The sequence below is a fragment of the Fukomys damarensis genome, unplaced genomic scaffold, assembly GCF_012274545.1.
Source record: "Fukomys damarensis isolate Sample0158 unplaced genomic scaffold, DMR_v1.0_HiC HiC_scaffold_15, whole genome shotgun sequence".
NCBI lineage: Eukaryota > Metazoa > Chordata > Mammalia > Rodentia > Bathyergidae > Fukomys > Fukomys damarensis.
The window spans coordinates 52971647-52993198 of NW_022900927.1; the positions used below are offsets into that span (position 1 = coordinate 52971647).

The 21552-nt window shown below is 34.4% G+C and overlaps 1 protein-coding gene across 3 annotated transcripts in view; it reads right to left on the reverse strand.

Annotated features, from left to right (window-relative positions):
* Positions 1-1749: 1749 nt before the first annotated feature.
* Dcn (decorin) overlaps positions 1750-21552 on the reverse strand; it is a 39176-nt gene continuing 19373 nt past the window's right edge. For 2 of the 3 annotated variants that reach the window (XM_010633347.3, XM_010633348.3), the window contains exons 4-8: positions 16498-16711; positions 15357-15470; positions 10762-10855; positions 7077-7215; positions 1750-2300 (exon numbers count right to left, since the gene is read on the reverse strand). In XM_010633347.3, the coding sequence (XP_010631649.1) occupies positions 2106-2300; positions 7077-7215; positions 10762-10855; positions 15357-15470; positions 16498-16711 (756 nt within the window). In that variant the 3' untranslated portion in view covers positions 1750-2105. The remainder of the gene's footprint in view (positions 2301-7076; positions 7216-10761; positions 10856-15356; positions 15471-16497; positions 16712-21552) is intronic. The other variant, XM_010633346.3, reaches the window with a different exon arrangement.

Genomic DNA, 21552 nt, shown 5'->3' on the forward strand with positions numbered 1-21552 from the left:
TTAAAAAGGATAATGGGAATGATTCAGAAAAATGAAAAAGCAAAGCAGAGACCCATTTTATATTTGTTTTGTGTGATAAGAATGACATAGGAAAATGGAATATGTAAAGATGCAAATTTCCAAAGCTGAATGTCATTATATTGTATACCTTCAATGTACCAATAAAATTATTTTTTAAAAAATAAATAAATTATAAAAAAGGATTTCATAGTAATGTTCAATGCCAGATCAGTATTATGTTTTAGGAAATCACATATAATCCTACAAAAGTTTAAATAACATTAAAACAAAATAAATACGTTTATAGAGGAAAATGGACGTCAGTGGTTCATTTGAAAATTTGATTTGCATCTCTCTGAAAAGATGTTCAAGTTGTAACTCCTAGTACCTGCGAATGTGACTTCATTTGGAAATTGGTCTTGCAGATGTAATCAAGGTAGAGAAGGCTCGTATTAAATAGAAGTGAATCTGAATGCCACATAGCTGTGTCCTGTGAGCAGAGGAGTGGAGACACAGACACATGGGAGAGGATAGTTGTGTGTAAACAGCAGCAGAGATGTGGGCCATCCTCCCACGCGGCTGGGAAATCCTGGAGATACACAGCAGCGCAGGAAGCAAGGACTCGTCCTCTCAGAAGTTTGGGAAGAGCATGGATATCTGTGTTAGTCAGGTTTTCATCTCTGTAACTCTAATACCTAAGATAATCAATTTTTAAAAAAGAAAAATTAGCTGAGCATGGTGGTGCATGCCTATAATCCCAGTGCTGGAAAGTTTGAAACCAGCCTGGACTACATAGTGAGTTCCAGGTCAGTCTCAACTACATAGTGAGCCCCTGTCTCAAAAAAAAAAAAATAAAATAAAATAAAATAAATAAATAGTTTATTTTTTGCTCACAGTTTAGCAAATTGTAATGTTTAGATTTATTTTTCCAGAATTTGTAACCATAAAACATCCACATTTATATTAAAAAGCCTGTTTTTAAATGTCTGTTTCTAAGTAAAAATGTATTACTCAAAACTCTGAATCAGACGATCCTCCAGGCTATTTGTTCATTTTGATAGCTGTTTCCAAACCCTAAGGCAATTTTTTAATTCATAAAGCAATTAATGTTTCTTATAAATCTAATAATTATAGAAATTCTCAGGTAAGCAGCATGACTATACTAATGATTATTATAAAATTTCTTTAGTAAATTAGTAACTAATCAGAAATAATATGTTTTGTGCTTTATAACCTAACATTGCGTATAGATAATATAAGAAATTAAATATCAAAAAAAAGAACAGCTGGGCATGGTGGCACACACCTATAATCCCAGCACTGAGGAGGCTGAGGCAGGAGGATTGCTGTGAGTTCAAGACGAGCCTGGGGGCTACATGGTGAGTTCCAGGGCAGTCTGAACTGCATAGTGAGACCCTGTTTCTAAAAACAAAAACAAAAAACAAAAAAACCCCAAAACAACAGCAAAGAGAAATGGTTGATTTCTTGAAGATATATGCTACTATTAACTCTTCAGAAAGCTGAATTTAGGGAATATTTACAATTAAGCTTTTATACAATATCAATTTTGAATGCATTTTAATTTATTTTTTCAAAATAAAGACAGCAAAATTTTTACATAGCCTTGCTGAATTCACATATTCAAATAAGGCTTTATCAATAATAATGGAGGTTAATACAGAGCTAGCATTTGGCATTTAACTTTACATCAAAGGAACTAATTGCCCTATGAATTACAGGAAAAAAAATGATACTCTATTTTGCTCCTTTTAAAAATTAAAAGAAAAAAGCTTTAGTAAATTTTGGCATGTATATATAATTCCTCCAAGTTTTACATTTGGTGAAATAAAGATACCAATAGTAACTGAGTTAACATTAACAGCAATCTTCAAAAAATGATTCTGAAGATAGACAAAGTAAGTTTTTATTGTAGACAATTACTTGAACTGCATATTTAGCTCTAGGTATAATAAATCATGTGGGGAAAACATCCACAATAGAGTTAAGTTTCCAGTATCTAGTGTTTATTTCTTTGAATCATTTATTCATTTATTTATTTATTTTAGCAATGACGTGAACAGGATTTCGCCAGGGCTTTCTTGGAGTTACTTGTAGTTTCCGAACTGAACGGCAGAACGCACATAGACACATCGGAAAGTGGTTGGCTGGATCTCCCAGTACTGGACTGGATTGCTGAAGAGACTCACACGTGAATAAGAAACTTTCTTGGTGTTGTATCCAGATGGGCAAAAATCATTTGGGCCGATTTCAGAGATATTATTGTTGTGAAGGTAGACGACCTGCGCCACAAAACAAGGGAGAATGATTCCTTTCTCCTAAATTGATAGCTTTTGAGTAAATATTCTTTTCAGACTTTGAATTCTGTATTTGGGATACTTTAACACTTCTCAAACCAAAGTTTTGATTTCTCTCTTTTCCAAACTTGCTTTTCTCTTCTCTAGTCATTTTCAGCTTAGTACATTGGATGGCAATCACTCTAGCCACTCAGGTTATAGAACTTATGATACCCAAGTCGTCTCTTACATCCTGAGATACAAGATCATCAAATCCTGCTAACTTAACCTTCAAAATGTGCACATAATCCAACTCTTATCTCCATTCTTACTCCAACAACATCATCTGAGCCGCTGGTTTTACTTTCTCTTTTATTCAAATAGTCCTGACTGTTCTTCCTGCTTTCACCTCTGTCTTTCCAAATCTTATTGTTTTGATTAAGAGATCTTTCAAAAAGTAAACCAAGTTGTATCTTCTTTGCCCTGATGTTACAGTGGTTTTCTTTATCAAGTATGAATAACTCAAGTTCTCACCACTGCCCACAAATCCTACATGCTCTGACATCGTCCTCTGAATCCACCTCATTTGTATTGTTCTATCTAACCTTTTGATTACTTGCTGATCTTTAAATACACAAACAAGGCCCCTCTGGAGGATGTGACACCTGGATTTCCTCCACCTGGAATAATCTCCAATATAACCGCAAGTCATGCTGCTTTTTGTAACTAATGTCTCATTACCAGAGAGATTTGCCCTGATCACTACAATCTAACATTCCCTATTCCAATTACATTTGTTTATTGTTTTCATAGCAGTTGTCACCATGTCACATATTATGTTTTTATTTACTTTTTTCAACTTTTTTTCTACAATTTCATGGGGCTCTATAACCCCATGGCCCAAGAGCCTCTTTTGTTTAAAATCAATCAATCAATAAAATAAACCATGTTAAAAGAATAAAAGAAAGAGTCAAATGATGATAGAAATAGAAAAAGCTATGATTAAATTAAACAATATTCATGATAAAAATTTTTGATAAATAGGAAGGATAATAAGAGGGAGTTTCCACAGCTTAATAAAAAGTCTGCACAGAAATACCTAACATCATAATTAATGGTAAAAAGTAAATACCCCTTCTAAATTAGTAATTAAGACAAAGTTAGACAAGAAAAGAAAAACTTAGACAAGTTTTTCCCTTGTATTAAACTGTCCAAGGAAGAATATACTCAATATAGCCGGGTGTGGTGGCACACACCTGTAATTCCAGCACTCAGGAGGCTGAGGCAGGAGGATCACTGTGAGTTCAAGACCAGCCTGGGCTACATAGTGAGTTCCAGGTCAGGCTCAATTACATAGTGAGACCTTTTCTCAAAAAAAAAAAACAAACAAAACAAAAGAAGAATATACTCAATAAATGAAGACCAAAATGAAGAGGAAAAAAAAAAGCTTAAAGGAATCCAGATTAAAAATAACTAAAACATTTTTATATCTGAAATGACATAAATTTAACTAGAGAATATTCAAAAAATGCACAAAAATGAATAGAAGTAAAAACGAGTTCAGCATACTATGAGGACAGAGTATCAATAAATGAGCAACAATTGTATCTCTATATATAACAACAAAAACTAAAATTAGTAACAGTTCATTCAAAACAAAATTGAAGAGTGAAAGACTTTAATATGTACTTCAGTAAATTGCAACACTTTTATGAAAACGTGAAAAAATATCATTGAAATGATTAAACATATATCAATAAATATTTCATGTTTCTGAATTTAGAAACAATTTTATCCATCTAAGCATTTAACACAATCCCTTCTCAAGTCCTGGAAGGACCTGTTCTCAGAAATGTGCAACCTGACCTTAAACTTCAAAGCACGCAAATGAATCAGTGCAAAACATGCCAAACAATGATTGAAATAGAACAGATGTGGAGAACCTGAACTTCCCAGTTTCAAAAATCAGCGCAACCCATTTCCCTTCCTTATGAATATGTGCTTATTTCTTCCTATTTTCTCTGTGCCTTAGGCTCCTTTTTTGCCCTTTAGGCCTCTCACGTAAGAGAAGAAGTACAATGCTTAAACTTGTCTGTTTGATTCATTTCACTTAAAATTATGGTCTCAAAGGAAGAGAAAAAGAAAAAAAGAAAGGGAGAATGAAAGAAAAAAATGGAGAAAAGCTTGTGTGAGTAGTGAGATGAAGAAGGGTTGAAAGGAAGGGGGAAGGGGAATAAAAATATATTATGGATTGGTACAAAATCCCTATGATGAATGTGATCAATAGGTATGATAAATATACACTAATAAAAAGTGAAGTTAATAAATGTTTAACAATCAATGCAAACTACAATATTCAAAAGTGTACTATTGGTATAAGGATAGATAAAGATAAATAGAATTGATAACATAGAAATAAACCTTCACATTTATGTCTAATTGACTTTCAACAAAAGTGTGAAGCTATTATTTAAAGCATAGCCTTTATAACAAATGTCTTTAGGACAGCTGATTATGCACATGCAAAAACACATTAGCTTCTTGCATCCTATACTAAGTCAAAACTAGATATAAATGTAAATATAGAAGTAAATATTATAAAATAAAAGTTACATTTTCTGAGATTCAACACCAATATGATCCCAGAACACAAATAAATACGACAAACTCTACTAATAATTCCTTGTTGCTGGAGATGAGATTGAGAATTGACGGATAACCATTTAAGGGGAATATTTGGGATAAATAAAAATGTTATCAAAGAAGACTGTGACAATGGTTGAATGAAAATGTCATTGTCACTAAAAATCTTTGAGAAGGTAGTAGGTAACATATGCACGATCTTGTAGGAAGAAAGTTAAAACTCAGGAATAGTTAAACAATTAGAGATAGAAAACCCACCATGAGCCCTTTCAAAATACCCGGCATTATGCAAATACCCATGAGATTTTCTCGTATTTAAGAGGCTCCGTTATTGTCTAGGTTAAGAATGTCCTCCAAAGGCCTCATGAGCCTATGGGCAGGGTTTTTGGAAGGCAACTGAATTTTGGAGCTATACAGTTGAGTTTTCAGGAAGTAGATCTGGACTGAAGAGGTGGGTTACTAGCGATGTCACATGAGGGGATGTAGCAGCTCCCTTTGCCCTTTTTACTTCTGTCTCTCTGCTTCTTACCATGACATGAGCACTTTTCTCCACCCATGCCCTTCAGTCATGTCATTTCTATGTAAAGCCTGCCAAATATGGACGGGTTCATCTTTAATACTCCTTACTAACTCATTATAATGATTCTATGAACTTCATATATATATACTGATATCTGAGAAACAGAATCAAGGAGGTGAAAACTATCATTCAAGAATGTAAAATCCTAAACAAAGATAAACAAACAAAAATTCAACAGCAACAAAAACCTTTCTAGTAAAAACAATACCTGGTATTAAATCTTCTAAACATCTGGAATTTTAAAACTACCTGCACATTATTCTCCCACCACCACCAAAGTCTCTGCTAAAACAGAGCCAGAATTCAAGAAAATATTTTAAGATTCTTGAAATTCTAGTTAGTGTAAATTGTGATGAATCATTTTAACTGAAAATTTTTGACACAATTCAACAACAACAAAGCATTAGTATTTACTACTTTGTTGACAGCACAGTAAAAGATAAACTCATCTTGAAACTCAAGGAAAATTTAGCTACTACATTACCAAAATGACAATTTTATAAAATGATTTTTATCTCTAAAAACTTTTAAATATGTTGTTTCTTAATCACATGTATAGAGATATATAAATTTCTGAAACAAATTTTAAGTATTTCTTTTAAAAAGCTGAAAGTTCGATAATATAGGAAGCTATGTATGATCTATTCAGTTATGCTATTAATTTTATAAGAAGAATCATTTGAATAACAGTTGCTCAAAGTAACAATGGTAATCTTTTATTATTTAACTGGAAATTATTATCACAATGTAAACTAATAATCATTCACTTCATTTGTTCATTTTAGGCTGCAAACCATTATTACTACAATGGGCCACTGGCCACTATCTTCCTATTCTTATTGATTCCTATAATGTGATAATTGATACCAATTCAGCCATGACAGCTGAACATTCTCTTTTGAGCAATCTGATATCTGTTAAAGTTAAAAGTTAAGACGAGTATCTTATTCTATAGCAATGCATCACAAATTACTTCATTTTTAGCAACAGAGATTTATTACGTTGATCTATGATTTGTAGCTGTTCTGCCGCATAAATGTTTTTGGCAGCAAACGATTCAGTACTGATTTTAAAAGTTAAATAAGTGTTATTTCGTAAAACCAGAACAAATTTATGTCAAAATAGTAAAAATTATTTCTGAGCAATAAAGTTTGAACTTTCTCAAAACATATATACTGGGTCTCTAAATCCAGTATTCTGGTATGAGGAGGTGGGACCTTCGGAGGCAATTAGGGAGGAACCTTCTACAACAATGTTCATGCTTTCTCTAAGGAAAAGCCAGAGAGCTAGCTAACTCTGTGCTAGGTGAAGACAAAATATCATGCTTGTAGCTATACCCTGGAAGACAGTGCTCATCAGAACTTGACCAGACTGGCACCTTGATCTCAGATTTCTAGAACTGCTTAAGCCAATCAACCACTTCTTGCTATTTTATTATAGCAGTTTAGATGATTCTAGTACTGCAAACTTCTTAACAAGCACAGCCTCTTGTCTCCTGGCATCGTGGTAGAGATTGTCTACTCTTTAAATATTTCTCACAAGTAATGTCGTTGCATTACCTGGACATACTTGAGCTCCGCTAGCCCACCAGGGATCTTGACAAGCTTGTTGTTGTCCAAGTAAAGCTCCCTCAGGTGAGGGATGTTGGCCAGAGAACCATTTTCAACAATAGCGATGCTGTTAAAACTCAGTCCCAACCTGCAACAGCAAGCAGAAATGAAGGCCTATACCACACAACAACCTTTTTTTTTTTAATGATTTTGTGTGATTAAGCAAGTGGATACACAAGGACATTTGCACATACTATTCTATCTGCTTAGAAAACTTTCCCCAACATCTCTGCAGTATTAACGTAGTATTTGGCATACTCAATCCCTAGCTTCTGAACTGATCTTTATGTGTAAGGAATATAGTAAATTAATCTGAGATAGAACTTAAAAAAAAAAGCAGCAGTGTCAGTTCAGTTACTTTGGAAATTAAGCAGCTGTGTACTTCTCAACTTATTTGTACAAAATAAAAGTTGTGATAGCTTATAAAGTCACTTAACCTGCTTTTTAGAAAGGTTAACAAAAGTAGCATATTGCATTAGCGTTAGTTCCTTGGTAGTGACCTGATAGTCACTCAGAAGCTCTGTTTCTGGCCCAGACGTCTGATTTGGTTCTTTATCTCTGTCCGTTTCTCATCACACTCACACAGGGTCTTCAGGTTTAATCAACTCAAACTTTTGTCCCATATTTTTTAATTGAACTGCATAACATCTTAGGGGTCTTGACGCTTCCAGGGTCAGGGGAAGTAGACTTCCATTCAGGATTAGTCCAGTGACGATGAAACATTCAAGAATAGAGTGATTTCGATCCAAGAGGCAGAGTGGAGTAACAGATATGAGGTAATCAAATAATGAAAAAGAGACTACAGAGCTCAAAGGAGAGAAAGTGGAGGACTTTATCAGATTCTTTCAAATGCTGAAAAAGAGATTTGAATGCTTTCTACCCTGAAGTTTCTCCTAGTCTTCAATTAATCCTGATCTTTGTGCCTTCTTGGAATTTAAATGCTGATCTAAGCAAATTTTCTTAGTTTCAATTGTGAAAATAATTGATTTGAAATGAGGGAGATCAATGTTTATTGCTTTTATGGCATAAATAGCACAACTGGATTATTTTAACGATTGATTATTAATCTGGCATCTTGACACAGAAATTTTTATTTTACCCACAATCTTAAACATTCATGCCATGTTCTGGTGTTTACTTTTCTATTTCAGAATGGTGTCTTCTACACATTACAGCACTCTAAATCACAATATTCCATTGGGGCCAGGTATATTTATTAAAATATAACATTTCTAATGTGCTATAAAAGGAATTGTTCATTTTTAACCACATATTTATAAGATGAATTTAAAAGTTTTGGGAATATAATATATATATGATATATGTAATATTACTTTGGGCATTGAAATGGGCAGTGGTCACATAGCTCAGAAACCATGACCTTTGCATAGATGTATTTATTTAGCATGCAAACATTGCATTTTATACTGCTGAAGTGATGTGCATGCTATTTTCTCCCAATCTGTTTATAAAAGTAAATTGGAGTAGTTGCCCTAACACTGACATCAGTGGCTGCTTCATCTTTTCTTTACTTTTCTTTTCTTAGCACACTGCCACAAAAAGTGCATTCTACATTAAAAACAGTAGTGAGAATAACTCTGGAAGGACCACTTCTTAGCACCTGAGACTCACAAATGACAGTGCAGCTACAGTCACCTGTGCACACCCCTCTGGAACCTTCACTATCCGCTGTGTCACTGAGGCACTGAGCTGGGATGTCACCCTGTATGCAGGGTGTCACTGTTTCTCAAATACACAAGGATGTACTTTATGTTTATTTATCTTTCACAAAATTTACAGATAAAAACAGGAGTCAAATTTGGCATCCCATAGCGTAGGAGCGTTCAGTGTAATAATGTACAGCAATATACACATAATCGAGAACAGCGCATTCTTTGAACTGAAAAATTTTTCTATCATTCTGCTGTTTTTGTTACTTAACCAGACCTCAAATACATAGAAGTTGCTGTTAGACCAGAAAGCAGACAGCTGTTATTATTTCTAAAAAAGAAGGATCACACACACACACAAAATTATGTTAGGGTACAATAAATGTGCATATATCTTATTTTAAAGCAGAAGTGCTTTGAGAATTTCTGCACATTTATTCTAATGGTAAATTATTATCTGTTTTTTTTTTCTTGGTGCTGGAAATCAAACTCAGGACCTTACGCTGGCCAGGCAGGTGGGGACTGCGTCACTGCGCTCCATCCCTGGACTTTTTTATCTTGTTTGTTTCTAATGTTAATTTTGGGGATGGCCAACGTTTATATATTCTGGTGGTCTCCCTTTTAAAGTATTTTCAAATTTGAGACACTGTGGTATAATTTTTCCAATGGTCTGTTTGATGCTACTAAATGAGATTATATTAAATCAACATAGTCACTTAAAATCTGATTTGGTCAATAACCTTGCACTTCTTATTACTTATAGTAGCTATGCTCTTTCACTGACTTTTCTTTCCAAGAAATCATTAAATAAATTGATGGTGAGAGTTGTTATAACAATAATGGCTGCTGAAAGAAAATCATGTTTTTAATTGTGAGAATGTAGGTGCTAAGATTCCCAGCTACTGTTCTGACAAAAAATAATGAAAGAATATCATTACTTAGCCAAATTAGTCAATCCTTTCAGGGTAGATGCATCGACTTTGCTGATTTTATTTCCATCGAGATGTAATTCAGTAAGAGAAAAAGGGAGACCTGAAATATGGAAATACAAAATGCTGTATGAGCAAACAAGCATTATATCCACAGAATGCAGAAAGAATTTATGAGAACATATGCCATCAATTTTCTCAAAGACGTAGAGCTTCAAAGAATCATTTTCTAATTTTTCATCATTTCTTTTATAGTAATATATGCATTTAAAAGTAAATAATGAACTATTTTCACTATGTAGCAGATTTTTGTGTTAGCAGTGATAAAACTGCATCTCATTATTAATTTCCACTGTTACTAATGAGCTAATACTGCCCTGATAAGAGATTTATGCTATAAAGTGGTAGAAAATGAGCACATAAATGCCATAAAATGATTATGTATATAAGTTAAAACCATTGTGCTAACTCAAATGGGCATTTTGTTAGTGAGAATCATGAATAACTAACACTAAAGCACTCAGCTGCTGGCCTTAGACTAATCCGCTTTAAAAAAACAATCATCAAACATATCAGTTACTTGGCTGAAGAAAGATCTCAAGCTTAGTTGGACCTAAACAATTCTGTGTCTTTATAAAGAAGAGACCTGTGTGCCCTATAATCAAGAGATTGGCCATATGCAGAGCACCTGGGGAAAGAGTTTGAAATACAACACCCGCTAAAATTCTGGATAGTGCTTCTTAAATAGCTGTGATTTCTGATGACTTAGTAAAATAAATGTAAAAGTCAAACATTTTATTTTCATTTTTTTCTCCCATCTGAGGATGTATTATAGTTTCATATAGCTGTTCAGATAGTGCATTGTTCCACTTTAAAGAACTACAAAGAAAACAGAAAGGGGCTAAAAGTGTAGGGGAAGTGGAAAGGGTAGGGGAAAGGAAATAAGGGAAAAGAAAAAAATAAGAAAATGGAAAAATGGAAATAAAGTATTTGTAAATGGGTTTCTGACAAAAAATAATGAAAGAATATCATTACTTAGCCAAATTAGTCAATCCTTTCAGGGTAGATGCATCGACTTTGCTGATTTTATTTCCATCGAGATGTAATTCAGTAAGAGAAAAAGGGAGACCTGAAATATGGAAATACAAAATGCTGTATGAGCAAACAAGCATTATATCCACAGAATGCAGAAAGAATTTATGAGAACATATGCCATCAATTTTCTCAAAGACGTAGAGCTTCAAAGAATCATTTTCTAATTTTTCATCATTTCTTTTATAGTAATATATGCATTTAAAAGTAAATAATGAACTATTTTCACTATGTAGCAGATTTTTGTGTTAGCAGTGATAAAACTGCATCTCATTATTAATTTCCACTGTTACTAATGAGCTAATACTGCCCTGATAAGAGATTTATGCTATAAAGTGGTAGAAAATGAGCACATAAATGCCATAAAATGATTATGTATATAAGTTAAAACCATTGTGCTAACTCAAATGGGCATTTTGTTAGTGAGAATCATGAATAACTAACACTAAAGCACTCAGCTGCTGGCCTTAGACTAATCCGCTTTAAAAAAACAATCATCAAACATATCAGTTACTTGGCTGAAGAAAGATCTCAAGCTTAGTTGGACCTAAACAATTCTGTGTCTTTATAAAGAAGAGACCTGTGTGCCCTATAATCAAGAGATTGGCCATATGCAGAGCACCTGGGGAAAGAGTTTGAAATACAACACCCGCTAAAATTCTGGATAGTGCTTCTTAAATAGCTGTGATTTCTGATGACTTAGTAAAATAAATGTAAAAGTCAAACATTTTATTTTCATTTTTTTCTCCCATCTGAGGATGTATTATAGTTTCATATAGCTGTTCAGATAGTGCATTGTTCCACTTTAAAGAACTACAAAGAAAACAGAAAGGGGCTAAAAGTGTAGGGGAAGTGGAAAGGGTAGGGGAAAGGAAATAAGGGAAAAGAAAAAAATAAGAAAATGGAAAAATGGAAATAAAGTATTTGTAAATGGGGGGGGTGAAGGGAGGACAGGGGTAAGGGGAAAAAATGAGAACCAAGACCTGTCACGTAAAGGTACAAGATCCCAATGATGAATGTAACTGTACTGTACACCTAAAACGTACCAATAAACTCAACGAGAAAAAAAATAGTATTCAAATATGTGTACAACTAAAATCTGATTGGCAGAAAGTTTTATTTGTCTATAAAATACAGAATTGAAAAACTAAGATCACATTTTATGTGAAATAGTCATTATATCTCACTGAATTATGCTAATTTTACTGGAAAATTTTGTTTATTTTTAAAATTGCAATTATGGTTGTAGGTTTTTTGTATAAAATGTTACATAATAAACTATTTATTAAATGTGTACTATGTACAAAACACTCTTAGCTCTTTTTGTAATCAATTCCACTGATTCCTTCAATGATTAAATTATTGATAACTCCTGTCATAGGTAAGGAAAAAGCAATTCAAAGCTACACATTTTACAGGTTATCTATACCTTAAATAAGGAATGTACTGTGTTCCCAGATGGCCTAAGGAAGTTAAAATATCATGTTCTTAACTGAAGGAAAATAAATAACAATTTCATTTTTTTCTTATGAATAAATATTAAGAAACCAAAACCACGTGGGGAACAAATTATTTCAACCACTGTATTCTCCTTATAATAGATGAATATGAATCTTTAAATACTCCTATTTTGAATCATAGGTGTATATATAACAGAGTATATTGCGTGTACATTCTCTCTTCCCTATTTTCAAAGAAAAAATTTAAAAGCACCACCTCTAACATACCAGTTATGACTACAGGTAGCAGTATTTACTAGTTTCTAAGTGTCTCCCTTATGAAGTGTCAGTTTCCCAAAAGTGAAGTTACAACTAGGAGAAACTTTCCCTGTGGAATAATACTTTCTCAGTTCAGTGGGATCAAGAAAGACAATCACCAATAGTTTCGTTATCCTAACCCACTCCAGTATTTGGCTAAAGAAACTATTCTCTCCTTACCTTTGTGCATTCTTTCCTCTCCTTTTCCTTTTTTAGAGATGGAATACATGCGAATTGCTTTAATATAGGCAGCATGCATATAATGTGACCCTTACTTAAATCTAACGATCCTCACAGTAATTTTAGAATTAGGTGTTATTTCTACCTCCATTTTGCAATAAACAAAAGTGATGGTTTAAAGGTGTGAATGCTTCATCTAAAGTCAAAGAACAGCTCAATGACTAAGTCATACCTTTCACTAAGTTGCTGTAATTAAAAAACTATGATTTGTGGTCTCTGCACTGCATTATTCCCTTTCCATCCTCCTAGGTGATGGAAGAGAATGTGACCAAGGGGAGGGTGATGTGCCGAGCCCCAGCTTCAGTTACTCATTTATTCGATAAGCAAAAATAGAGGAAGAAAGACTTTACACGAGGTCCAAACTCAGCCATGTGCAGTCTCGCTCTGCCGCTTCCTACTTCCTGTAACTTTTGTCACAAATTGCTGCACCTCACTAAGCAGCATTTTGATCATTTTGAGGAGGAGGATACTACTATACGAGGGGGTGTTGAAGCCATGAAAAGTATTTTATAGGATACTTGGCACAAAGCAAGCGTTTCATAAATTGTAGTTACAGCAGTGTTTGTGTTCTTAAGAGGAAGTAAATAAGAAACAAGCCAGTAGTAATGAGAAAGGAGTGTCCAGGACACGAAGAAGACATAACAAAGTTAAAGAAACAGACCGCGGAGCGATAAAATGTTTACCTGACGGATAGTTCGAAGATGTATTACAAAGGATAGGAAAGTCAAACCTTTTTATGTGCATGTGTGATTGCACACAGATACATATACATGCATATTACTTCACATGTACACAGAGATTATATCTACATAGGTACTTTGTGCATGTACGTCTGTGTGTGTGTGTGTGTGTGTGTGTGTGTGTGTGTGTGTAGATTTATAGTCTTGTCCTTCAGAATCTATAAAGGATGGGTTCAAGCCCTCTCAAATCCTGAAATGTGTCAATGATCAGGTCCATTATTTAGTGTGGCAGTTTCATATCACCCACATGCATCCTCATGTATTTTTAGTTATCTCTAGATTATCTGGAATATCTGATATGAAGGGATGGCATATAGAAAGTAGTTATGATGTACTATTTAGAGAAGGACTCAATACTGATGCAATTTATTTCAAACATTTTTGATCCATGGTTGGTTGAATCTGTGGCAATGGAGGGAAGATCTATCTATCTATCTATCTATCTATCTATCTATCTATCTGTAAAATAATACATATTTATTAAATATATTATATATAAAGTTTATGTAAATATATTATATAAAATATAATTAAAAGATTTAAGCTTATTTGTTATATACAACAAAATGACTCATAACGAAGATTTTTTAAAACTCTAAGTCAATATCTATTAATCTAGCCATCCAGTTATAATCTGTCTATTCCTGTATTTATTTTTACAGGACCAGAAGATTTCTTCACACCTAAAGGTACTGATAAAGGTTAGAGCCAGTAAGAAAGCATTCAATGGAACATGTGCTCTCAGGAGTTGAGATTTCTGTAATATCACAGTAAAGGAAAACAGATGTTTTCTGCAGATAAGTATATGCATCTAGCATTCAGTCCTAGAACCGGGAGTCTGAGCTGAGGAAGGGACAGACTCAGGAGAAAGCTCAAGAATATAGAGGAGCTTTTTTGAGACTAAAAACATGAAGCAGAGATAAAGTGCAAGATACAGGTACTTTTCTGTGGCTAGGGCCTTTTCTGACTCACCAAGGCTGCCTCAGGTGCCTCTCTTGGGCATCTACCAGCACTGAGACTGAATGGTGACTGCCTTCCCCTTCAAGCTTTGTTCCTAACAGCAGGTGAGATTTCCATTCATGTTTTGTATCAAGCGTTCAGTACATTGTCTAAGCCTAGTGAGCGTTCAAAACATTTTAACTAATAATATAAAGAAATATTAATCCCTATTATCTATATGTCAGATATTCTTCTTATGAGCGATTTAATTTTATAGCAATCCAGTGAGGTAAATATTATTTTCACTTTGCTGATAAAGAAATTGAGGAAGAAGGACCTTGGCTTTAATTATTAACAACTTGAACTCAAGCACAATTGACTTCAAAATCTATCACCTTAAAATCCACAGCTGTCACTATTTAAGAGGAGTAAGTTGATCCTCATTCAAACATTAGTGACTGAAATGTCCTAAAATGGAAAAGGATCCTTTAAGAGAAAGGAAATTTAACAGAAAAATGGCTGAATTTCAGAAGTACTTCCATTTTTTTCTTTGACACAGAACCAAATTGATCTTTTAAAAATAGCTATAATTTTTTCTTTGTGATATGGCCCTTAATATAAAATCACTGTGCATATAGCTACATCTTAGAAGGAAATTCACAAGGCGTCTGTTGATCTTTTCAGTGACGCGAGATGGCCAGACGATTAACTAGGCTCAATCCGAACATTGCCAGGTACGGAGAATTTACTAGTAATAAGACAGTCCACTTGGGTCACAATTTAATATTCAACAACCATTTCAAAATATGTCAAAACCACTGAACTTAGATCTTTTGAAATGTTTTGGAGAAAGTTCTGTCACCTTGAGGGATGGAGGTTATGTTGGTGTCAGCAATGCGGATGTAGGAGAGCCTCCTCATTCCCTGGAAGGCTCCGTTTTCAATCCCGGAGCTCTTCAGGGGGTTGGTTCCCAGTTCTACAAAGAATTTTAGAGAAGAGTTTAGGAACTTATGAATCAGGAAGGTGTCCATTTCAATAAGGATTCTAGAAAGAACTTTGGATCAATAACATCGGGACTGAAAAAATGCAAGAGATTGAAAAGCATGATCCTCAGAACTGCAAAAGAAAAATGAGAAAAATAAAAAAGCAAAGAGTTATGAAAAAAATGGTATCATTTTAGGATTTCAGAGAAACTGCTTAAAGAAAATACTGCTGTTTCAAAATAAAAAGTATGACTGGGGATGCAGCTCAGAGTGAAGACCCTGGGTTCAATTCCCACTACAAATTAAAAAGCAAGTGCTTGTAAGTCATATCTATGCCACTACTTACCTAAAATACTTGGAAATGCTATTAAAGAATTTGAATAGAGCACTTTGAAAGTCAAATATTCAAATATAAAATTGTATTTTTATCACAATATAACAAAACTTTATATATATTGTTGTTTGTTTGTTTTTGGTACAGGGGATCAAACTCGGATCTTGCACTTGCAAGGCAATCGGCACAACCACTGAGGTAAATCCCTGGCCCCCTTTCTTTCTTTTTTTGGGGGGAGTACCAGGGATTGAATTTAGGTCCTTGTACTTGAGAGGCAGGCAGTAGCACCACTGAGCTAAATCCCAGGCCCTCTTTATACATTTTTTAAAGCCAAGGGTTTGTGTGTTTTCAGAACACACACACACACACAAACCCCAACTGTGAACAAGGATCCCAAAATATCTCTCATTAAGCACTACTTGAATCTACCCTCCTTATGGGGCATCTGGTAGGGTAACTTCAGTCCTCCAGCCTTCTCCATGTTCAAAGATCCTCTAGGTTTAGGAATAAAAATATCCTTGTAAGATGAGTTGGATCTCCCATTTCTCCTGGCCCTGTTACTACAACTCATGCAGGGTCGGGATACACAGACTTCAACTGGTTCACATTCCTGCAGCCAAAGCTTACTTGAAGTATCTGAATTTGTCTTGAGTCTTGGCCTTGTCAAATAATAAGAACATATGTACCTATGACGATCATCTGATTCAGTCCATTGAACACAGACTTTCGCACTTTGGTGATCTCGTTCTCATGGGCACGAAGTTCCTGAAGAGTTTTGGGCATCTTTTCTGGCAATTCCTTCAGATGATTCTTGGACAGATAAAGTCTTTCCAATTTCACCAAAGGTGCAAAAGCTCCAGGGCTGATTTTGCTAATTTTATTGTTGACAAGGATCAATGCCTGTAGGAAGTAAATAAGCAAACATACATTTTCTTTTAGAAATCTAAAATCTTCTGAAAGCATCTTCATAAATGTACATATACAAATGTCTATATATATATATATATATATATATATGCATATATATGAGAGAGAGAGAGAGAGAGCAAATGTGAATTCATTCTATTCAAGGAACCAGCAGAAAAAAATCGGGAAAATTCCAATAGATAAAAAAGAAGTAAGCAAATGTGATTCATTTCCTTTGCACATCTGGAATGTGTATATACTTTTAAAAAATTAATACTACTAAAGTTTGAATAACTAGTGACCCAGGATACCTACAAAGTGTCACACATACCCATTTTCCAGTTAGCTCTTCAACCTAAAGGTCCATCTTCATCGATGACTTTCACAGACTCCTCTACAGAAATGGGCAGGGCTAAGGATCACTGTCACCGGCAATGCAGGACATAAAATGTAGCCTCACAAAAAGTTATATCTTTTGTATAACTATGTAGTTTATTTTAACTGTGTTCTAGCTTATTGCTTTACTTTGGATGTCCTTGTCAGTTAAATGATGAAACTATCTTTTGTTTTCTTACAATTTATTTCCTTTTTTTAGAAGTTATTCAATAACAAATCTCCCTTCTCTCTCTCTCTCTCTCTTTCTCTCTGTCTCTCTCTCTCTCTCTCTCTCTCTCTCTCCCTCTCTCCTGCCCCCTCTCTCTGTGTCTCACTCTGTCTCTCCCTTTCTGTCTCTGACACAGGGTTGAGAAAAGGTTTCATTAAGTATTTTAAACTGGCCTTGAACTCATGATCTTCCTTCTCAGTTTTCCAAGTGCTATGATTATAGGAATTTACCACCAAGCCCAGTGTACTTCTCATTTTATTAAATTTTAATATATTTTAATATCTGGTCCATAAAATGTAATGAGTATGATATAAAGAAACTTAACTATATTTTCTTTGGGTTTCATCTGCCTTTTTTATAATGAAAAGTTTTACATGACAAACATGTTAATATTTTTAGTAAGTTTTTCATTTTTGTTTGTGCATTTCCTAATGTGATAAATTGGCTTTAATTCATTACTATTATAGCTATAGATATTGCTAAATGCACTTATGAAGCTCTTTATTCCATTCCAATGATCCATATGTTCTAGAAATTACATTGTTTTCAGCTATTTTATCAGTTATCTTTAAGGATCTTTGTATAATTTTATCAAGACTTTCAATTTTAGTCCACTTCTTTACATATATAAGAAAGTAGAGGTGAGAAAAGGAATTGAATTCATAGGATATGTGGCTTCATCACAGATTCACAAATACAAGCATATTTTCTGAAGGTAATAAGGGATTAATCGATATATATATCCTCATGGAGTCCATTTAATGCATTAAAACATCTAATTATGAGTAACAATCTTTTAACAAATCCAAAATTAGGCATTGTTGGATTAATCTAAAATTGTAAGAGATTCCAATAAATATTACAGAAAAAAAAAACATTGGGGTTTAAGAAAATGGATAATAACAAGCAAAAACATCAGAGAAACTACTGAAAACCAGAATACTGGAGAGTAACTTGCATCGGGTAGCTTGCTACACACACCAAATGGTAGCAGAGAGTCTCACTTCTCATTCCCGGAACAAAATTTTGAGAGCTTGGTACACTTGAATATGTGAAACATGGCCTGAAAAAATCTGTTTGAGTTTTTGTTTTCTGGAGAGATGTTGAACGCTTACTTTTAACATGTACATTTCTCTCCAAAGCCTTTTATGTGGGGGTCATACTCCACTAGGTATTATTTTTTAAGTCACACATGTATAGGCGATTATCAGTACAAATGTCTGGTCCTGAGTGGCTACATTCAAAGTCTGGCTCTCAGCTCCTGTGTGATTTTTAGCATCTAACCTCTCTGTTCCTACATTTACTCATCCCTCTAAAGGAGATATTGAGTGTTTCTCTGTACTGCACAAAAATAGTACTAATTCTAAGGGTCAAACAAATTATTGTATCTAAAGTACTAAGAACAGTGCCTAGTATATAGGAACTGCTCAACAATTATTTGCTATTATTTAGTTGTTGGCAATTTTTGTTAACTTTTACTTTGAAAAAATCCTTCTTACCTAGATTTATTAAACTTTATTTGAAAAAGAAAAAATGTTGAATATCAGTATTGTCATGCTTCCTTTTCAATTATATTATAAATAATTATATATTTTCTTACTCATTATAAATTTAAGTCTACTCCTATGCAACTGCTCCCACACAGCCGTGACGTTGTAAATTAGTAAAATTATTGGAGAATAAAGAAATCTTGTTTTTGCTGTTAAATCCATTTTAATCCTTTCTACATTTTCATTTCTTCGTCCTTCTCACTCAAGTGCAGCTCTCCCAGCTGAAATCATGGTGCTTGCATAATAACAAGGATGGAAATGATCACAAATGCAAGCGTAGGAGGAAAATACTTATTTCATCCTCTGCCTGGTCAGAAGCTCTAATAAACTCTTCTTCCGGTGGACGCTTTGAGGTTGAAACAAAGGAATTATGAAAGGATGGCCCAGGAGTGCACGCAGAAGTGGACTTGGGGAAAGAAGACCACATTAGTACCAATACCGGATGTAAAGAGAACGATACAGAAACCAGATGTGACTTACTTAAGGGTACAGGAGTTTTAAAGGAGTATTCAAAGTGTACTTAAGCACACAGGAAGTTGAGATTGTTATAAGAATTTTCCTCCCTCATAGCTCTAGGGTAGATTTGTGCAAGTAAAAGGCTTTGTAAAATATTTACTCAGGGCTGGAGATTTAGCTCAGCGGTTCGGTGGCCTGCCTTGCAAGCGCAAGGACCTGAGTTCAATCCCCGGTACCAAAAAAAAAAAAAAAGAAAAAAATTACTGAAATTAATAATGCTCCTTCTTTATTGTCGCCTGTCTAAAGTGTTGCAGTGACAGTTTAGGTGATCACTGGCAGATCTCTCTGGTTTCACTATCAGCTCACCCTGGGGCATCCTTAGGAAGAAAGCAGAGGAGGTAAGGAGCCCAGCGTCCACTGACAGTGGCCATGGCTCCCTTGTTCCCCTTTAGCTTCTCTCACACAGGCAATGTTTGGAGCCTGCATTTTTCCTTGAGTCAGCTTGCATTTTTTGTTTTCTGATGCCTACTTTTCTTCTGCCTTTGCTTTCTTCTTTCACAGAAACCCCTCTTTTCTTTTTCTCTGCCTTTTCTTTTTCTGCTAATCTTAAACACTTTATCACATATACTTTCTTGTTTTGTTTGTTTGTTTGTTTGTTTTTGAGACAGGGTCTCACTATGTAGTTCAGACTGACCTGGAAGTCCCTATGTAGCCCAGGCTGGTCTCAAACTCACAGTGATCTTCCTGCCTCAGCCTCCCAAGTGCTAGGATTATAGGCATGCACCACCACTCCTGGCTTATCACATATACTTTCATATCACTACCTGGTAAACTGATATAAACTGGTGTCTAATTTCTCACTTTGAACTTTAGACACAATAATTACATCATATGGCTTATATTGTTGGATATATCAATAAATTGACCATGGATTTTTCACTATGTGTTTGATTTTTCTTTCAGTGACTCCATGTAGAATCTTAAGGTCTTTTGTGTTTTGTTTTGTTTATTTTATTGAGTTTATTGGCACTTTTTAAGTATACAGTACAGTTACATTCATCATTGGGCTTTTGTACCTTTACATGACAGGTCTTGGTTCTCATTTTTCCCCTTGTCCCTGCCCTCCCTTCACCCCCTCCTTCCTTCCCTATTTACTTTGTTTCCATTTTTTCCTTTTCTCATATTTTTTCTTTTTCCTTATTTCCTTTCCCCAACCCTTCCCACTTCCTCTACACCTTTAGCCTGTATTTAATTTGCATACAGTTATACAATTTACACTTTTAGTTTTTCACACCAGAGAAACTATGTGGTATTTATACAGGTGAATCTTAAAGTCTGAAGGTAAAAAAATTCTTGCTCCATTTACAAAACCTGGTATATGTTTTTCTAATTAGTAAATATTTATTACTTTTTGCATTTGGGCTCTAGAAAGCTCATATCTAAATTTTATCTATATTATATAAATCTTATCTTGGCCAATTTATTCTTTTTTATATTTTATGAAGTTCCTTATATCTGTATTTCTTATTCTAATGTATATAACAATGATTTATTTTTATGTGTTACTGTATATTGATTATTTTTGCAATGTCACCTGGAACAATTAAATGGATGCAAATTTACTACCCTGGTGCACCTAATAAAAAGAATTTCTATGAAACTCATGAAAAGAAACTGAACCAATCTCCACAGATGGGCATTACATTACTTGGTAATGCTATTTTCTAAAAATTCTATATTTTCAAATTACATTTTTAATGTTGAATGAAAACCTTTTCTTGCTCCCTAGGAGAGTTAGTTCTATTATCGTATGGTGGAAGAAAGTAAACTCAATTTCTTCTCTACAACAGGGCCCTCTGAATATGTCACTAATAGCTCTTCTAGGTATCTGTGTCTCCATCCATGTGCCTATGTGATTTCCAGCCTCCTCTGCCCCAGGTCCATCTCTGTCCGGATGCTCTTTATTGTGATTCTTAATGTTGCCTTCCCAAGAACAGGAGCCAACAGTTCAACAGTGTTTCAACAGTGGAATACGGACACAGTGAGATTTTCTTAATATATCTTAGACATTCAAGACTGGCTTGTTAGTAGTAGGTATGCACTGGTATTTTGAGGGGGAAGCTACCATGTACTTATCTCACATAATGATTTTGTGATGCATGTGCACAGACATTGCCTTTACTTTTCCAGAAAGCTGCTTGGAAGACTTCACCCTACTTCAATAG